The 13,900-nt window shown below is 48.3% G+C and overlaps 1 protein-coding gene across 1 annotated transcript in view; it reads right to left on the reverse strand.

Moving 5' to 3' along the window:
* Window positions 1-204: 204 nt before the first annotated feature.
* The window catches only part of CALB2 (calbindin 2), a 28,910-nt gene continuing 15,214 nt past the window's right edge, over window positions 205-13,900 (reverse strand). Inside the window, exons 4-11 of the mRNA XM_011290221.3 lie at window positions 10,891-10,971; window positions 7,555-7,611; window positions 6,914-6,991; window positions 6,374-6,429; window positions 6,021-6,060; window positions 5,223-5,276; window positions 4,562-4,633; window positions 205-910 (exon numbers count right to left, since the gene is read on the reverse strand). Of these exons, the coding sequence (XP_011288523.1) occupies window positions 794-910; window positions 4,562-4,633; window positions 5,223-5,276; window positions 6,021-6,060; window positions 6,374-6,429; window positions 6,914-6,991; window positions 7,555-7,611; window positions 10,891-10,971 (555 nt within the window). The 3' untranslated portion in view covers window positions 205-793. The remainder of the gene's footprint in view (window positions 911-4,561; window positions 4,634-5,222; window positions 5,277-6,020; window positions 6,061-6,373; window positions 6,430-6,913; window positions 6,992-7,554; window positions 7,612-10,890; window positions 10,972-13,900) is intronic.

Raw genomic sequence — 13,900 nt, forward strand, 5'->3', positions numbered from 1 at the left:
CAGAACTCCTGGTTGGAGGTACCCCTGCTGGGGGTGGGGGGCTATCTGGTCCCACTGTTGCCACACCCAGTTGGTGCCCCTACTGGAAGGAATGTGGATCCAATCTGTGGGATCCATCTCCAGGCTCTGCCCTGCACTGGCTCCCTCTTGGTCAGTAAGCGCTGCTAACTGTAGACAGAAGTCAACCACTTGACCAGAACTGGGTGAGCTTCCACACAGAACGCTTCCCTTTATTGTCTGTAAACTCTTCTTTGGTAAACAAGGAGACAAGGAACCCACAGAGAAAAGGAGCACGCTGAGTCAAGAGGACAAAGGGCCGGCACCCTCCACGAACTTCGAGAAGGGACTTCGAGAAGACAGCTATGCCTTTAGCAAGGTGGTGGATGGAACTTGGGAGTTTGGGTGGGTGGTGGCATGGGAAGGAGGGGAGCAGAGCGGGAGGGAAGGGTCCACTCCGTGGGACACAGAAGCCTAAATCGTACAGCGGAGGAGCTCATGCATCGCAGCGGAGAGGGGCAGGGAAGCTCCGCCCATGCCCCGCCCACCTCCCATGCGGTTGGTGCCCTACTGCAGGCTGAGCAGTTTGCCGGGTCAGGTCAGGGGGAGGGTGGAGGGGGCTCCGGAAGGCCCGTCAGCAACCCTCCCTCCGTCTCTCCTTTTCTGCTCTGCGGGCTGGTGTGTGCAGGTTGCAGGGGCGGAGAAGGGGCGCTCACGATCTCTGGGTCCGGGTAGAAGTGGCAGGGCAGCCGGGGCAGGGTTTGGGGACCGTGGAGAAGCAGCCCCTGGCCCCCCTTTACATGGGGGGCTCGCTGCAGAGGACAATCTCCAGGTCCTTGCGGTAGAGCTTCCCCGCCTCAGCCAAGGACATGACGCTCTTTCTGTAGTTGGTGAGCTGTTGGATATTCATTTCCTAGGAGACAGAAGGAATGAGTAAGAGCCCCTCACTGGACGGCCCCACCAGAACGTCTCACCTACTCACTCGCAAACACTTGGGCCACAGCCTTTCTCTTCAGCAAGGCATGGGCTTTGGAGTCAGAAAGCTCTGGTTCAACTCTCACTTGCTGCATTGCTTTGGGGAGAGTATTGAACCTTTCTGAGTCTCAGCTCAGCTGCCTCATCTGTAAGATGGGTACACGAACCGCAGTGTCTGCCTCATTGAGGTGTTAGGATGGTTAGCGGAGGGAATGGGCATGAACACATAGCACAGCACCTGACATAGAGCATGCACCCCCCCAGATCGGTAGCTATTGTTATGGCAGCCATTATCTCTGCATAATTTGAATCCGGTCCTTTACTTAACTAGGCCTCCAGTCCCTCCGTCTGGGTCCTTGCATGTGAGGAAGAGAATGCTCGGAAAGTGCCCTGGTCTTGTCTGCAGGCCCCATGGACCATCCTTTCCTAAACCTCACCCATTTAAACAAGGAATTCTAACTCCTGCCTCCTCCAGCAGAAAAGCTCACCTCCTACTTCTTGTTCACTGGCTTCTGTGACCTTCAGGGCCCACTAAGACAGGTGACTCACGGACATATGTCCATTGTCTCGGGTAAAATAGAGGCCAACATTAAACAGAACATTAATACCTGATATGCCTTGTGTTGAATACCTACTTTACAGTAATTGATTTGAACACAAATAACCATTAGGTCTGAAATATAGCAAGGTCATCCATGGCTTATACTATCTTTTTCTTTTCCTCTCTCCCTGGCTTAGACACACCCTCCCTCCTACTCCTCCCCCCCCCACACACCTTTTTTTTAATCTTGAAAATGTTGGCAGATTTTCTTTCTTTTCTTTTCTTTCTTTCTTTTTTTTTTTTAAATACCTCCCCTTTCAGGCTGACGGTCTTTATCCCTATTCAACTAATGAGAAACCTGAGTATAAAGACTAAGGTATTTGCTAAAGGGCTGGACCAACTCTACAGCGATAAATATCCTCAGTCTCCTGGGTTCCAAGGTCTATCTAATATTTACCTGGCTCACCTGTGCTCAGTCACCTCTTTTTTTGGTGCTCAAAGGTCAGTCTTTTGTCATTTGGTTTTCAGGACATCCCCTTATGTGACCGGTTCTTGGTTTTGTGCCACTACCCACCCCAAGGGCCCTTTGCGAGCGTCTCTAGCTTTGGGAAGAGTCTTCCCTCAAGTTGTGAAGTCCGTGGAAATATTACCTAGTTCATAATACTATCTACCATTCAAATTAGGAGCCAAGGAAGGAACCCCATATATCAACCTGGAGCTTGAGACCTCTCCTCCCCTCCCCCTGCCCCACCGCCGATTCAATGTGGCATCAAGAATCTTAGCAGCGTGAAGGGACGGGGCTGCACGGTTTCCAGGTCTAGAAGTTCTGCTTGGAGCCGAGGACGGCTTTAGTGAGCTGCAGTTGTCTCAGGAGTGGTGAGAAATACTGAGGTTGGGTCTCACCAGCCTGTTCCTCAGGAACATCAAACACGAATCTGCTCAGAAACCGTATCTCAGTCCTGCACCATCAAAAGGGAATGTGGGTCTGCCAGGTGGTTCACAAGAACGGCCTCTCCCTTCCCAGCTCAGGTGCTGCTGTTTACGGTCCTGGGGCTCTATGGACTCATCCTGTCCAGCCACGTCTTGAGCTTTGTACAGGTAGCAGGTTCCCAGGTAAACAACTGTATTGATATCTTTGTTCTCTAACCTTCAGGGGTGCTTCCTAAACCCAACCCCTGACTCTGTTTTTGTTTCCCCACCTCAAGTGAACCTGTGCAGCCATCTCAGCTGTATTTTGTGGTAATTAAGAAAGAGCCTACTTAGGTCACTTTCAAGATTTAATGCTTGGCCTCAGGGCTGATCACCCTCAGGTGTCCAGCAGGGCCATATGGAGAATAATTATGCCTCATTAATACAATTACAGTTAAAGATATTTCCCATTAGGATGCCCAACATTCCTTGGACACATAAGGGTGCATAAATAATTTTCTTCTAGAATTTGATGCCAGGAATAAGTCTGCTGAGTTAAAACACCTGGTGAATATGTCCTTCTTCCTAAGTACTATTTGTTTATAATTTATTGTCTGCCTCTTTCAAAAAGCACCTGAAGATAACAAAAACAAAATAAATATAGGGTGAAAGGAATGAAGAATGATATTCAGGACAAAGATGAAGAAGTCAGAAAGCAATTGGAAGGGGAGACAGACTCAGAGGCTGCGATGAATTTTTTTCCCCCTGAAATCGAGCAGTAAATTTAGTTCTTGCCTGGCAGCAGAGGCAGTTAGACACCACAAGAAATTATAGAGTGTTCATCTAATTAAAGAAAACCGCAAAACTATTTGCTCAGAGAAAGGCATTTTCCTGGAGGTGAAGGAAAATGGCTACCAAAAGAGCTGCTGGATCCTGGTCCACCTGCCGCCCCGCCCCCTCCCTGCTCCCCAGGCACCTGGATGAGCCCGTGGAGGGCCACGTGGGGTCTGTCCCTGGAAGCAAAGTAATAGTTGTCCACCTTTTCTCTGAGCAACAAATGCTTCTGTGGCTCCTATGAGCCTCTTGCTCAGCCCCAGACTCTGCAGTTAATTGATTTGGAATATCTTCACCTCCCACTGGACCCTTCTATCTCAAATCTCTCCTTGTGCAAAAAGACTTTTCTGATGGCACATTGGCTGACACTCTATGAGCTGTGCTAGTCAGGCTGCCAGTGCCCCATCATAGCATCATTCAAAACTGCCAACAGGTGGAAACAACCCAAATGGCTGTTGACGGATGAGCAGAAAAAAAGATGGTATAGACACGCAATGGAGTATTACTCAGCCTTAAAAAGGAAGGAAATTCCAACACATGCTACAACATGGATGAACCTGGAGGACATTATGCTAAGTGAGGTAAACCGATCATAGACAAACACTGCATGAGTCCATTTCTAGAATGCACCAAAAGAAGTAAAATTCGAGACAAAGTGGAATGGTTGGTGCCAGCAGGCAGTGGGGAGCAGGGACTGGGAGGGGAGGGAGGAGCAGAGAGCAGTTGTTTAATGAGGATGGGATTTTAGTTTTCCAAGATGCCGAGAGCTCTGGGGGGTGCCTGGGTAGCTCAGTCGGTTAAGTGTCCAACTTCAGCTCAGGTCACGATCTCACAACTCTTGAGTTTGAGCCCCACGTCAGGCTCTGTGCTGACAGCTCAGAGCCTGGAGCCTGCTTCGGATTCTGTGTCTCCCCTCTCTCTGACCCTCCCCCACTCATGCTCTGTCTCTCTCTCTCTCTGTCAAAAATAAATAAACATTAAAAAAAAAAACTTTAAAAAAAGATGCAGAGAGCCCTGGGCATGGTGGTAGTGATGGTTGCCCAACAGTGTGGATTATTTAATACTGCTGAAGGGTTATGATGGTAAACTTTGTGTTAAGTCTATTTTACTACATTAAAAAAAACCATAAACCAACCAGCCAATCATCCAACCAGAAAAACAAAACAACAACCCCAAAACTGCCATTGCTTAGTTATGGGTGATCAGAAGAGCAAAATACACCCCACATTCCTTTTCCACCCTCCCTGAGAAGCCTCTCTCCTGCCCCAGAACCACCTTCCTAGGCCTCCAGACTCTGTTGTTTACCTTCTTGTTTTTCTCATACAGGTCCTTCAGCAGGGCATCCAGCTCATTCTCATCAATGTAGCCACTCCCGTCCTGGTGATGGGGAGCAGAGGAGAGGCAGCACAGAGCTCTAGAACTCAGGCCCCGCCACCCCTGACCTTGCCTCCCCATTCCCGCAACTCTTCCCGGGAGCCTGCAGAGTCTAACCTTCCCTTTACTCTGTGCAGAAGGTGTTCACACCGTGCGGTGCCAGGATGACACCTAACTGCTGACTTTACCAGTCAAGGCAGGAACAGGACATTGTGGGGCAAATTTGCATTCTGGTGTTTTTCATTTGCATTGAAAATATAAATGAGGTTCAAGAAGCATTTAGCTAACTCCCTGCGATGTCAGGATGAATACAGGGGCTATCTGAAGTTTATCCCCCACCCTTTGGTTATGAGGGGGACTACAGGAGTCACACGGGTGGGGGCAGTAAAGGAAGGGCTGGTGCGTGGTCAGGAGGCCTTCTCACTCCCAACTTAGCAAAACAATCGGCTCCAGTGCACAATTATGACCTGGCACCAAGGGCGCAGTACTGAGCGCCTCCTGATTCCGAAGGACAGGGTTGAGCCATTTGGCCAGGGGCTCCCCTGCCGATGGGGCCCTCTGCTTTTCCGTCGCATGCTGTCCTCCCTCTTACCTTGTCGTAAAATGTGAAGATCGCATTGAACTCCTCAGAGGTCAGTTTCATGCCCTGTAAGGTCCAATGTATTAAAGAGAGAAGCAAACGCCCTGGAGAGTGTGTGCGTGCTAGTGAGGGCATGTGTCTTTGTGCACGCGTGTGTGTGCATGTGCATCAGTGAGTGCATTTGTGTGTGCACGTGTATGCGTGCATGTGTATGTATGTGCACAAGTGAGTGAGCACGTGTCTGCATTTGCATGTGTATGTTTGCATGTGCACATGTGCATATGTGCACAAGTGAGCGAGCTCGTGTGTGTCTGTGCATCTGTATGTATGTGTGTGCGCGCATGTGTGCATGAGTGAACGAGCACATGTGTGTGTTTGCACGTATATGTGGATATGCACACGTGGGCACATGTATGTGTGCGTGCACACACATGCGTGTGCACTTGTGCACAAGTGAGTGCACGTGTCTGCATGTATATGTGTATGTGTGTACAAGTGAGTGCATGTGTCTGTGTGTGCACGTGTATGTGTGCATGTGAGTATGTGCATGAGTAAGCGAGCACATGTGTCTATGTGTGCACACGTATGTGCGTATGTGCATGAGTGAGCAAGTACATGTCTCACTGTGCACCTGTATGTGTGCATGCACACATGTGTATGTGTGCACGAGTGAGCAAGTACATGTGTCTGAGTGTGCATGTATATATGTGCATGCACACGTGTGTGGAGGGTGGACAGGAGGGTGGCAGAGTGAAGCACACAGGGATGAGGGAAGGGAGGAAGTGAAGAAAAGCAGAGTGGTTCTTTTACCTGAAATTTAAGCAGGAAGTTTTCCTGTACAGGCAACAGTCTGGAAAGAAAGTGTTAGAGCAGAGCTTAGGAGACAGGGTAGAAGCAAGAACAACTTGCACGTGGGGGGATGCAGAAGCAGTGCCTGTACTTCTGGAACCATCTGTGAGCACTTAGGAATTAGTGGCAAGTTCTAAAAAGAGGGAGGCAGACACACTGAGGTACTGACACTCTATCTAGCTTGGTCTTGAGCTTCAGGGCCCCTGAACTGTCACTCTCCCTGCTGATTGGTCTTAGAGCCAGGGCGGGTGGCACAGGAATGGTCTGCACAGGTCCTGGTAAAAGTGATCGTGGGGGTGAGGTCAGGCACTTACCGGGACATCTCCGAGAGGCCCAATTTGCCATCCCCGTTCAGGTCAAACATCCGTAGCTGTTTAGGACAGACAGAGGTGCCTGGGTTATTTGCTTTGACCTCTCATGTGGGACCTTGACCTGCCATCCCCTTCTACTGGAGAGGAAGGAGGATGGGTGGGGTGGCCTCCTGCCTCTTCTGAGGTCACCTGGAGGTCAGGGACCAGCATGGTCTAAATTGATCACTGCTCCTCCCTCCCCTTCTCGGGGCAAGGGCCACAGAAACACAGCCAGCCAGCACCAAAGGCCCACCCTCCCCAAGCCCATCCTCTCCTGGAGCTGTGGAGGTTGTCATGGAAACAGATACTCCCAGTCTCCCACTAGCCCAGTGAGGATCTCAGAGGGAGGGTGTGTGGGGCCGTGAACTAGCATCCCTTTTGCCAGTTGCCACTGGAGTCCCTTCACCTGGGCCTGGAGACTCAGCCTGAAAACCCAGAATCCCACTGGCTTGGGGGCCCAGTCCTATGCCCCTGGAGGGGTAAGGGACACTTCTGCCCACTTACTATGGTTTGGGTATATTCTTGGAGCTTGGGCTCATCATATGGCCGGTTTGCCTTCTTCAGCAGGTCAGACAGAAATCCCTAGAATACAAAAGGTCTCTTCAGAGCTCCTGACTCATTTAGTAGTTCTTCTAGTCAACGTTGTTTTCTGAGGTCTACCATTTGTATGGTTTCCATCCTTCATAATCCCCTAATCCCTAATGCTTGTGGAATGACCATGAAGGCCTGGAGGTAGCTCCTGGATGCAACTTCACCCCATAAGATAGGTTTCTCAGAGGGCCCAGGACACAGGGCTAAGCAGTGCCTGGGGATCACTAGTTCCAGAAGAATGTAGGGGTATATGTAGAAGTCAGAAGGCCAATCTGATAGGATTGCCTTGGAGGTGCCTGTCCTGGGCACTGACGTGCAAAGGAGTGTAGTCGGGTTGAACTCCGTGGCCCTGCAGCTCCATGTTACTGATTTCACATGGCTGTCCTGAACATGTTCACCAATTCAGAGCCAGGCTTAAGTGTTCCTAGGCAGAACACGAACCCATGTTCCTCACCCATTGTCTCCTCCCTCCCCAGGTTCCTTACACCTACCACCAACTGTGGTCTCAGTCCCTTTCTCCATGCCTTCCATGCCCTCCCCCAGGCCCATCCTACCTTGAGCTCGTTGGCTTCAATGTAGCCACTTCTGTCTGTGTCATACTTCCGCCAAGCCTGCAATGGGAATGCCAACCCAGCTGCAAAGACCTGTCAGTATCTATAAGCCTCCTTCCAATTTCCTTTAATGGACTGGGCTGGGTCTTGATGTTCAAGAATATTACAGTGGGATGGGGGCATGGAGATGGGCTAGCCCAGTCCCTTTCAAGTCACAGAAGAAATGGGGGAAAGTGTCATGGCCAAGGTCACATAGAGAAGGAAAAAAAAAAAAACTGCTCGGACAAGGTCTCCCTACTCTATCTGGCTACAAGCCTGGGTCTCTTTTTGGATAATTTTGTAACTAGGGTTATGTTTTGTTTTTTTGAATGGTTTATGGTTTTCTAAGGTGCTAACCAAGCAACTTCTAGCACTAACATCTGACGGATCCAATTTTTGCTGTGGGTATATAGTGTGTCCTTTCACTGCTCTCAAATCTTCTCATTCTCTGGGTGGGGGACCTCACTGTACCCCCATCATGGTGCACATGGCAGCCATGTCTGCATGAGAGCAGGACTGTAGTACAGTCTGCTTGTTTGGAGTATCCCAAGGCCACTCCCCATCTGTGTGATAAAAAAGCATTCCTTTTTCTGTTTTTAAGGAAACCACCCCTCTCCCTGCTCAATCCAGAGAACCCGTTTCCCCAAATCTTTGATCTATGTTGGTGCCTGATCATATTTCTTATATTTTCTTTCCAGTGGTCTTGCCTTGGCTTTTCCTCTCTTCTCCCTCAGCTCCAGACTGCACACTGGACATCAGTGACACTTGGTTTTATGAGAGTCAGCAAGCACAAATTATTTTGCCAAATTTGGATCTCCTGCCTCCTTTCCCTTTCCCATGCCATCTCTCCCTTTTATTGCCAGGAGTGTGAGTTTATGGATATCCCAGGATCTTTCTTCCATACCAGCAAACAAGGCTGTGTAATTCTCCTGGTATAGTTGTGGATCAGGATATCTGGTGGTTTTCTTTTTATCCTGATTTTTTAAAAAGTTATGAGACACAAGCAAATCTCAACAAAAGGGCAGCCTTATATCAGAGACAACTTGGATAGATGGTATCTGACTGTGGAGTGTCTTTTCTCTGGGGGGAAAAAATGCTCTGGTTCCATCAAAATATTCTTTCTCATGCCCAGAAAGCCTGCCTTTGAGAAAGCACTAAGAAATATGTGCAGGTTTACAAGTATGACTTCACCATCCACCTGCATATACTTAGTACGTTAGAATTTAGTTCATCTGAGTCTTGACTGGGAAAAAAGGCAGACACCCCCTAAGTTGCCTAAAAGGAGGGTAACCTGAAGGGACCCTAGTCCTCACTCAGAGCAAAGCATCACTTTGCTTTTCGCTCTTTTTTGGAGAGATCCTCCCACTGGGTCTGACCTCCCTCCCTCCCTGGATCCTCCCCTACCCCCACGCTCTCCACCCCCATGCTCTCGGCTCACTTCTCTCCCCACAAGTACTTTGTGCTCGTCCATCAGTGAGTGGGCCATTCTCTTCCCATTCAAGGAAAAGAGTTCAAGAGACCTGGGCTTTGTGAAATCTCAAAGAAATCCTGAGGCATCACTAAAATTAGAAATTACAATGTTGTGCTTAGCAGTGGGACAGAGCTATCTGACAGCACAAGGCTTTCAGAGCGGCAGAGGGACCAATTCATGTTTCCAGCTGATAAAAATGGAGCAAATGAACAACCCAGGGGGGTGGTACTGTGGGATGGTGGGGTCTCAGGAAACTTGGTGGGGGTGTTGGCTCAGCAGTTATACTGTGGATTAAAGGATGAAGACAGATAAGAATATGGAATTATGTCAGCTACACAGAGAGAAGCCACTAATGATTTTGACACACAGAGACAGAGAAAGATATTTTTTGCTTCTCTTTAAGCATTTTTAAGCAAGCTATCGTCATCCCCATTTTCCAGATCAGAGGTAGAATAGAAGCCAGTCTTTGGCTACCTTCCTATCAGAGAAGGAGCCATCAGGCATAACTCTCCCTTTCCTACACAGCAAAATCGACACCCACAAAAGCATTCTTACAAGTATATGCAGACTCCTCACCCCCACCCCCATAGGCAAGAGAAGGGACTAAGAACAAAATCCAGAGTGTCAATTACTAGCTATGGAATCTTGCCATCTTGAAAACAAAAAAAACTGGAGAAAATCCTTTAAAGCACCATACAGTGAAATCCATATCTGATGCTTAGGCAAGGTGCCACTTAAAAAATGACTTTTCTGCCCTTAGAATCGGTTATTTCCAACCAACTCTTTGTCCATGAGGGGAACTCAATGCCATGTGGGGTTCTGGGCAGTAAGTCACGGAGAGGGGATTACCGGTGTCTGGAAAGGGATTTAACACGAGGAATGGCAACTCGAGTCAAGCTGAAGGCCAGTCATTATCATAGCAGGCAGTGTGTGTGGGGTATGGGTTGAGTTTCACTGTGAGGGACACATACATTGAATGGCTAGGGTGCAGAGTCCCAGAAAAATACCAAGAAATAATTGGTAGTTTTCCAGGTATCAGGATTAGTAATATATCTAGTTGAGCCATATGGAATTTGGAATTTTTGTAAATCAAAAATGGTCAAATAGCAACAATTTCACATGGTTCAATCTATCATTTGAATATTACTCAAAAGACACGTGAGTAAGGATGTTCTATTTCACATGAAGATTTCAAAGAATTTCTGTTGCCAAGATCTATTTTAAAGGGGGGGGGGCAGTGAAGCGCAGACTACAGTTAAAAATCAGGACTGGAAGATACCACAAGCTGGAATTCTCCCTGGGTTTTTCCATCTTCAGGATGGCACATAAATCCATGCTCCCCACGCATGCTCTTTAGAACCCTGACTTCAAGGGACACTAATGTTACTGAGAACAAATCATGTGAGATCTTGGAGCCAAATAATGTGAAACAGGCCTCTTCACTGCAGGATTTCTCAGAGACCATAAGATGCAAATGTCTATGACCAATTCCCAAAGGGGAGATAAGTGTGTACATGGCATTTCCCAAAGGTACTTGACCCACACTTAATTCTCACCATACTCTCCACACTTTGACGTGCACATATCATTTGGAGATTTTGTTAAAATGTAGTTTCTGATTCAGTGGGCCGGGGACTCTGCATTGCTCACAAGCACCCAGGGGATGGTGATGCTGATGCCGTTGGTCCACGGACCCCACTTGGTGAGTAGGGCTCGGAGGGCTTTACCATCTCCCAAGGGACCATTCCCTGGCATCTGGGTGGGCCTGGCTCTGAACATGGGAGAAAGGCAGAAGAGTATGCAGGGAAAAGGCAGCGCCTTGGCCTCACCTCCATAAACTCGGTGCTGGAGCCCACGTGCTGCCTGAAGCACAGAAGGAAGTTCTCCTCCGTCGGTAGGATCTGCGCCAGCTGTGGGGGCCAGAGAGCAACAGAGACATTACGGAGGGCCCTGCCAGGAGAGTGGGCGAGTAGCCTTTCCTGTGGGGAGGATGGTTAAATGGCCAGTGGCAAGGCAGCGTGGGAGCTGCAGTTTGCTTTCTTTCTGAGATTCGTCCTTCAAAAGGGAAGAAGGATGTTCTGAGAAGTGCATCTGGGTCACCCCAGATCTTAAGAGTATGAGCAGCTGGAGGGACAGGAAACTGGTGCCACTTTAAAAGGCAAGTATCCAGTCTCCAAAGAATACTTAGTAGAGCATTCATTCCATCTATATAAAATTCTAAAAAATGCAACCTAATCCTAGCTTAGCGGTTGCCTAGGATAGGATGGCCCGCACCAGGTGGAGGAACATTTTGACAGTGATAGAAATGCTGTATCTTGATCGTGGGTGGTAATTACATGGTTGTACACAACTGCCTCAACTCACGGAAGTGTACACTTCAAATCGATGCAGTTTATTGTATGTAAATTTACCTCAGCAAATCTGATTTTTAGAAAATGCAGATACCTTTGTTCAGCACACACTGCTGGCCATCCCCCAGTCCCCCACTTACTTCGCTCTGGGCTTCCCCTGGTCACGGGCACATTCTGATTGGGCTGAGTCAGCTAAATGTGCTCTTGTTTCTCTTGTCAGTGATTGGCTTATGGGTAGGCATGTGATCTCGCTCTGCCCAGTGAAGTGTGAGGGGAGGTGTGCTAAGGGTACTTCTGGGAAAGGTTTCCTTGTACCTGTGAGGGGCCAAATGAGGTGGATCCTTTGTGGTTGTGTGTGGATGTGCTGCCTGGAACTGCTGCAGCCATCCTGCTTACCAGCCTGAGGATGAAGCTGTTTTGGGGGCAGAGAACAGAACCAAGAGAGGCAATGGGGAATCTGGGTGGCGCAGCTGGTTAAGCATCCAACGCGATCTCGTCTCAGGTCACGATCTCACAGTTCGTGAGTTCAAGCCCTGCATCGGGCTCTGTGCTGATGGTGTGGAGCCTGCTTGGGATTCTGTCTCTGCCACTACCCCACTTTCTCTGTCTCTCTCTCTCAAATAAATGAACTAAAAAAAAAAAAAAAAAAGCAAAACCTGTTTGACAGGCTAGTTGTTTAAAAAAAAAAAAAAAAGAACTGCAGAGAAGCAGGGCTGGGGACCTGGACTCCTTCATCCGGAGCCAACCTTTCCCATGGCTTTTCTCATTAGGACCCTCTCATAGTTTAAAGCAGGAGTCAGTAAACAATGACCCATGAACCAAGTCTGGCCCAATGCCTGTTTCTGTAAATGAACATATACTGGAACATGGCCACGCCCATGTATTTACATATTGTCTATGGCTGCTTTTGTGCCACAGTGGCTGAATTGAAAGAATTGTAACAATATATGGCCCACAAACCCTAAAACATTAACCATAATCTGGCTCTTTACAGAAAAAAGTCTGGTGACCCCTGGCTGAAGCCCATTTGAGTCCAGATATTTTGAGACTTGCAGCTTTAGGAATCTGTGCCCTTGGTGCGTTTTCTAGATCCCCTTTAGCTTAGGCTGGTGGGCCATCCCTCATGATGTGAAGGATGACTGTAGTGGCTCATAGCTGTCCCCTGCAGGAGAGCTGCCCTCCACCAAACTGCCATTGCCCCAGTCATCCTCCTCCCCCACCCCCCACCGTCCCCCCACACAGGGGGAGGGAGCTGCCTGTACCAATGACTGACTGAAATGGGAGTACAAAGGGCCACCCCATGCTTTGCCTCAAGGTGAGACCAACTCTGTGGCACAATCTACACTGCAGAGCTCCCTGTGAGATCAGGCCACGACCAGGATCCAGCTGAGACCACATCCTTCCTAAGCTCTTTCCTCTGCCCTCTCCTGCTGCACTCTTCCCATCTTTTGGGAGTTGTCTCTTAGTAAGTCCCATCGGCTTGACTCTCTGTCTCAGTCTCTACTTCCCGGGCACTGACCTTAGGCAGCTTCCCAACCAGTCCACCCTGGGAGGAGCTATGCCCAGGTTCATGTGCTGCCATCATTATTCTTGACCTCTAGAACACAGGTCACCAACTAACTGCCAGAGCTGTTCGGTTAGGCACGCATACACATGCGTATTTGTATGTGTAAGTATGTATGTATGTATGAACGTATGTGTGTGTATACATAAGTTGTTTCATTAAACAAGGAAGCCATTAAACGAGGTGGCCTTAATGCCTCAGTGGCCTTTGTGAGCAATCCAAAGCTGAAACAAGCAGCCAAAACAGCCAACTAGTCTTTCCCAAATAACCATTTAAGCTATAGCCAATCAAATAACTTCCTTGCCCTGCTCCCACTTCTTCTCTACAGAAGTCTTTCTCTGAGCTACTGTTGGTGGAGTGTTCCTAGCCACTTCTGGTTTGGTGCTGCCTCATTCGAATCAATTTTTGCTCAAATGAACTCTTTTTTTAAATTAAAAAAAAAATTAATGTTTATTTTTAAGAGAGAGACAGAGTGTGAGCAGGGGAGGGGCAGAGGGAGGGAGACATAGAATCCGAAGCAGGCTCCAGGCTCTGAGCTGTCAGCACAGAGCCTGACGTGGGGCTCAAACTCAAGAGTTGTGAGATCGTGACCTGAGCCAAAGTCGTATGCTTAACCGATTGAGCCATCCAGGTACCCCATTCTTTAAATTTTTAATAGGCCTCAGTTTTTATTTTAACAATATGTATATATTTGTGCATGTATAAATGTATGTGTGTACATATAAATATATAAATTATGCCTGCTATATATGTAAATTATGTGTTGCAATAATTAATTGATTAAAAATTTTGCCTTTGGATGCCTTTAGGTGGGGCATGAACTCTCTTGTTCTCCAGTCGTCTCCCTCCTTTCTCTCTTAAGCTGGGCTCATCACACGTTTGCAATAGCTGTGGGGACACTGAGAGCATTTAAGATCTCCATCC

This window comes from Felis catus, chromosome E2 (assembly GCF_018350175.1).
Source record: "Felis catus isolate Fca126 chromosome E2, F.catus_Fca126_mat1.0, whole genome shotgun sequence".
NCBI classification, from domain to species: Eukaryota; Metazoa; Chordata; class Mammalia; order Carnivora; family Felidae; genus Felis; species Felis catus.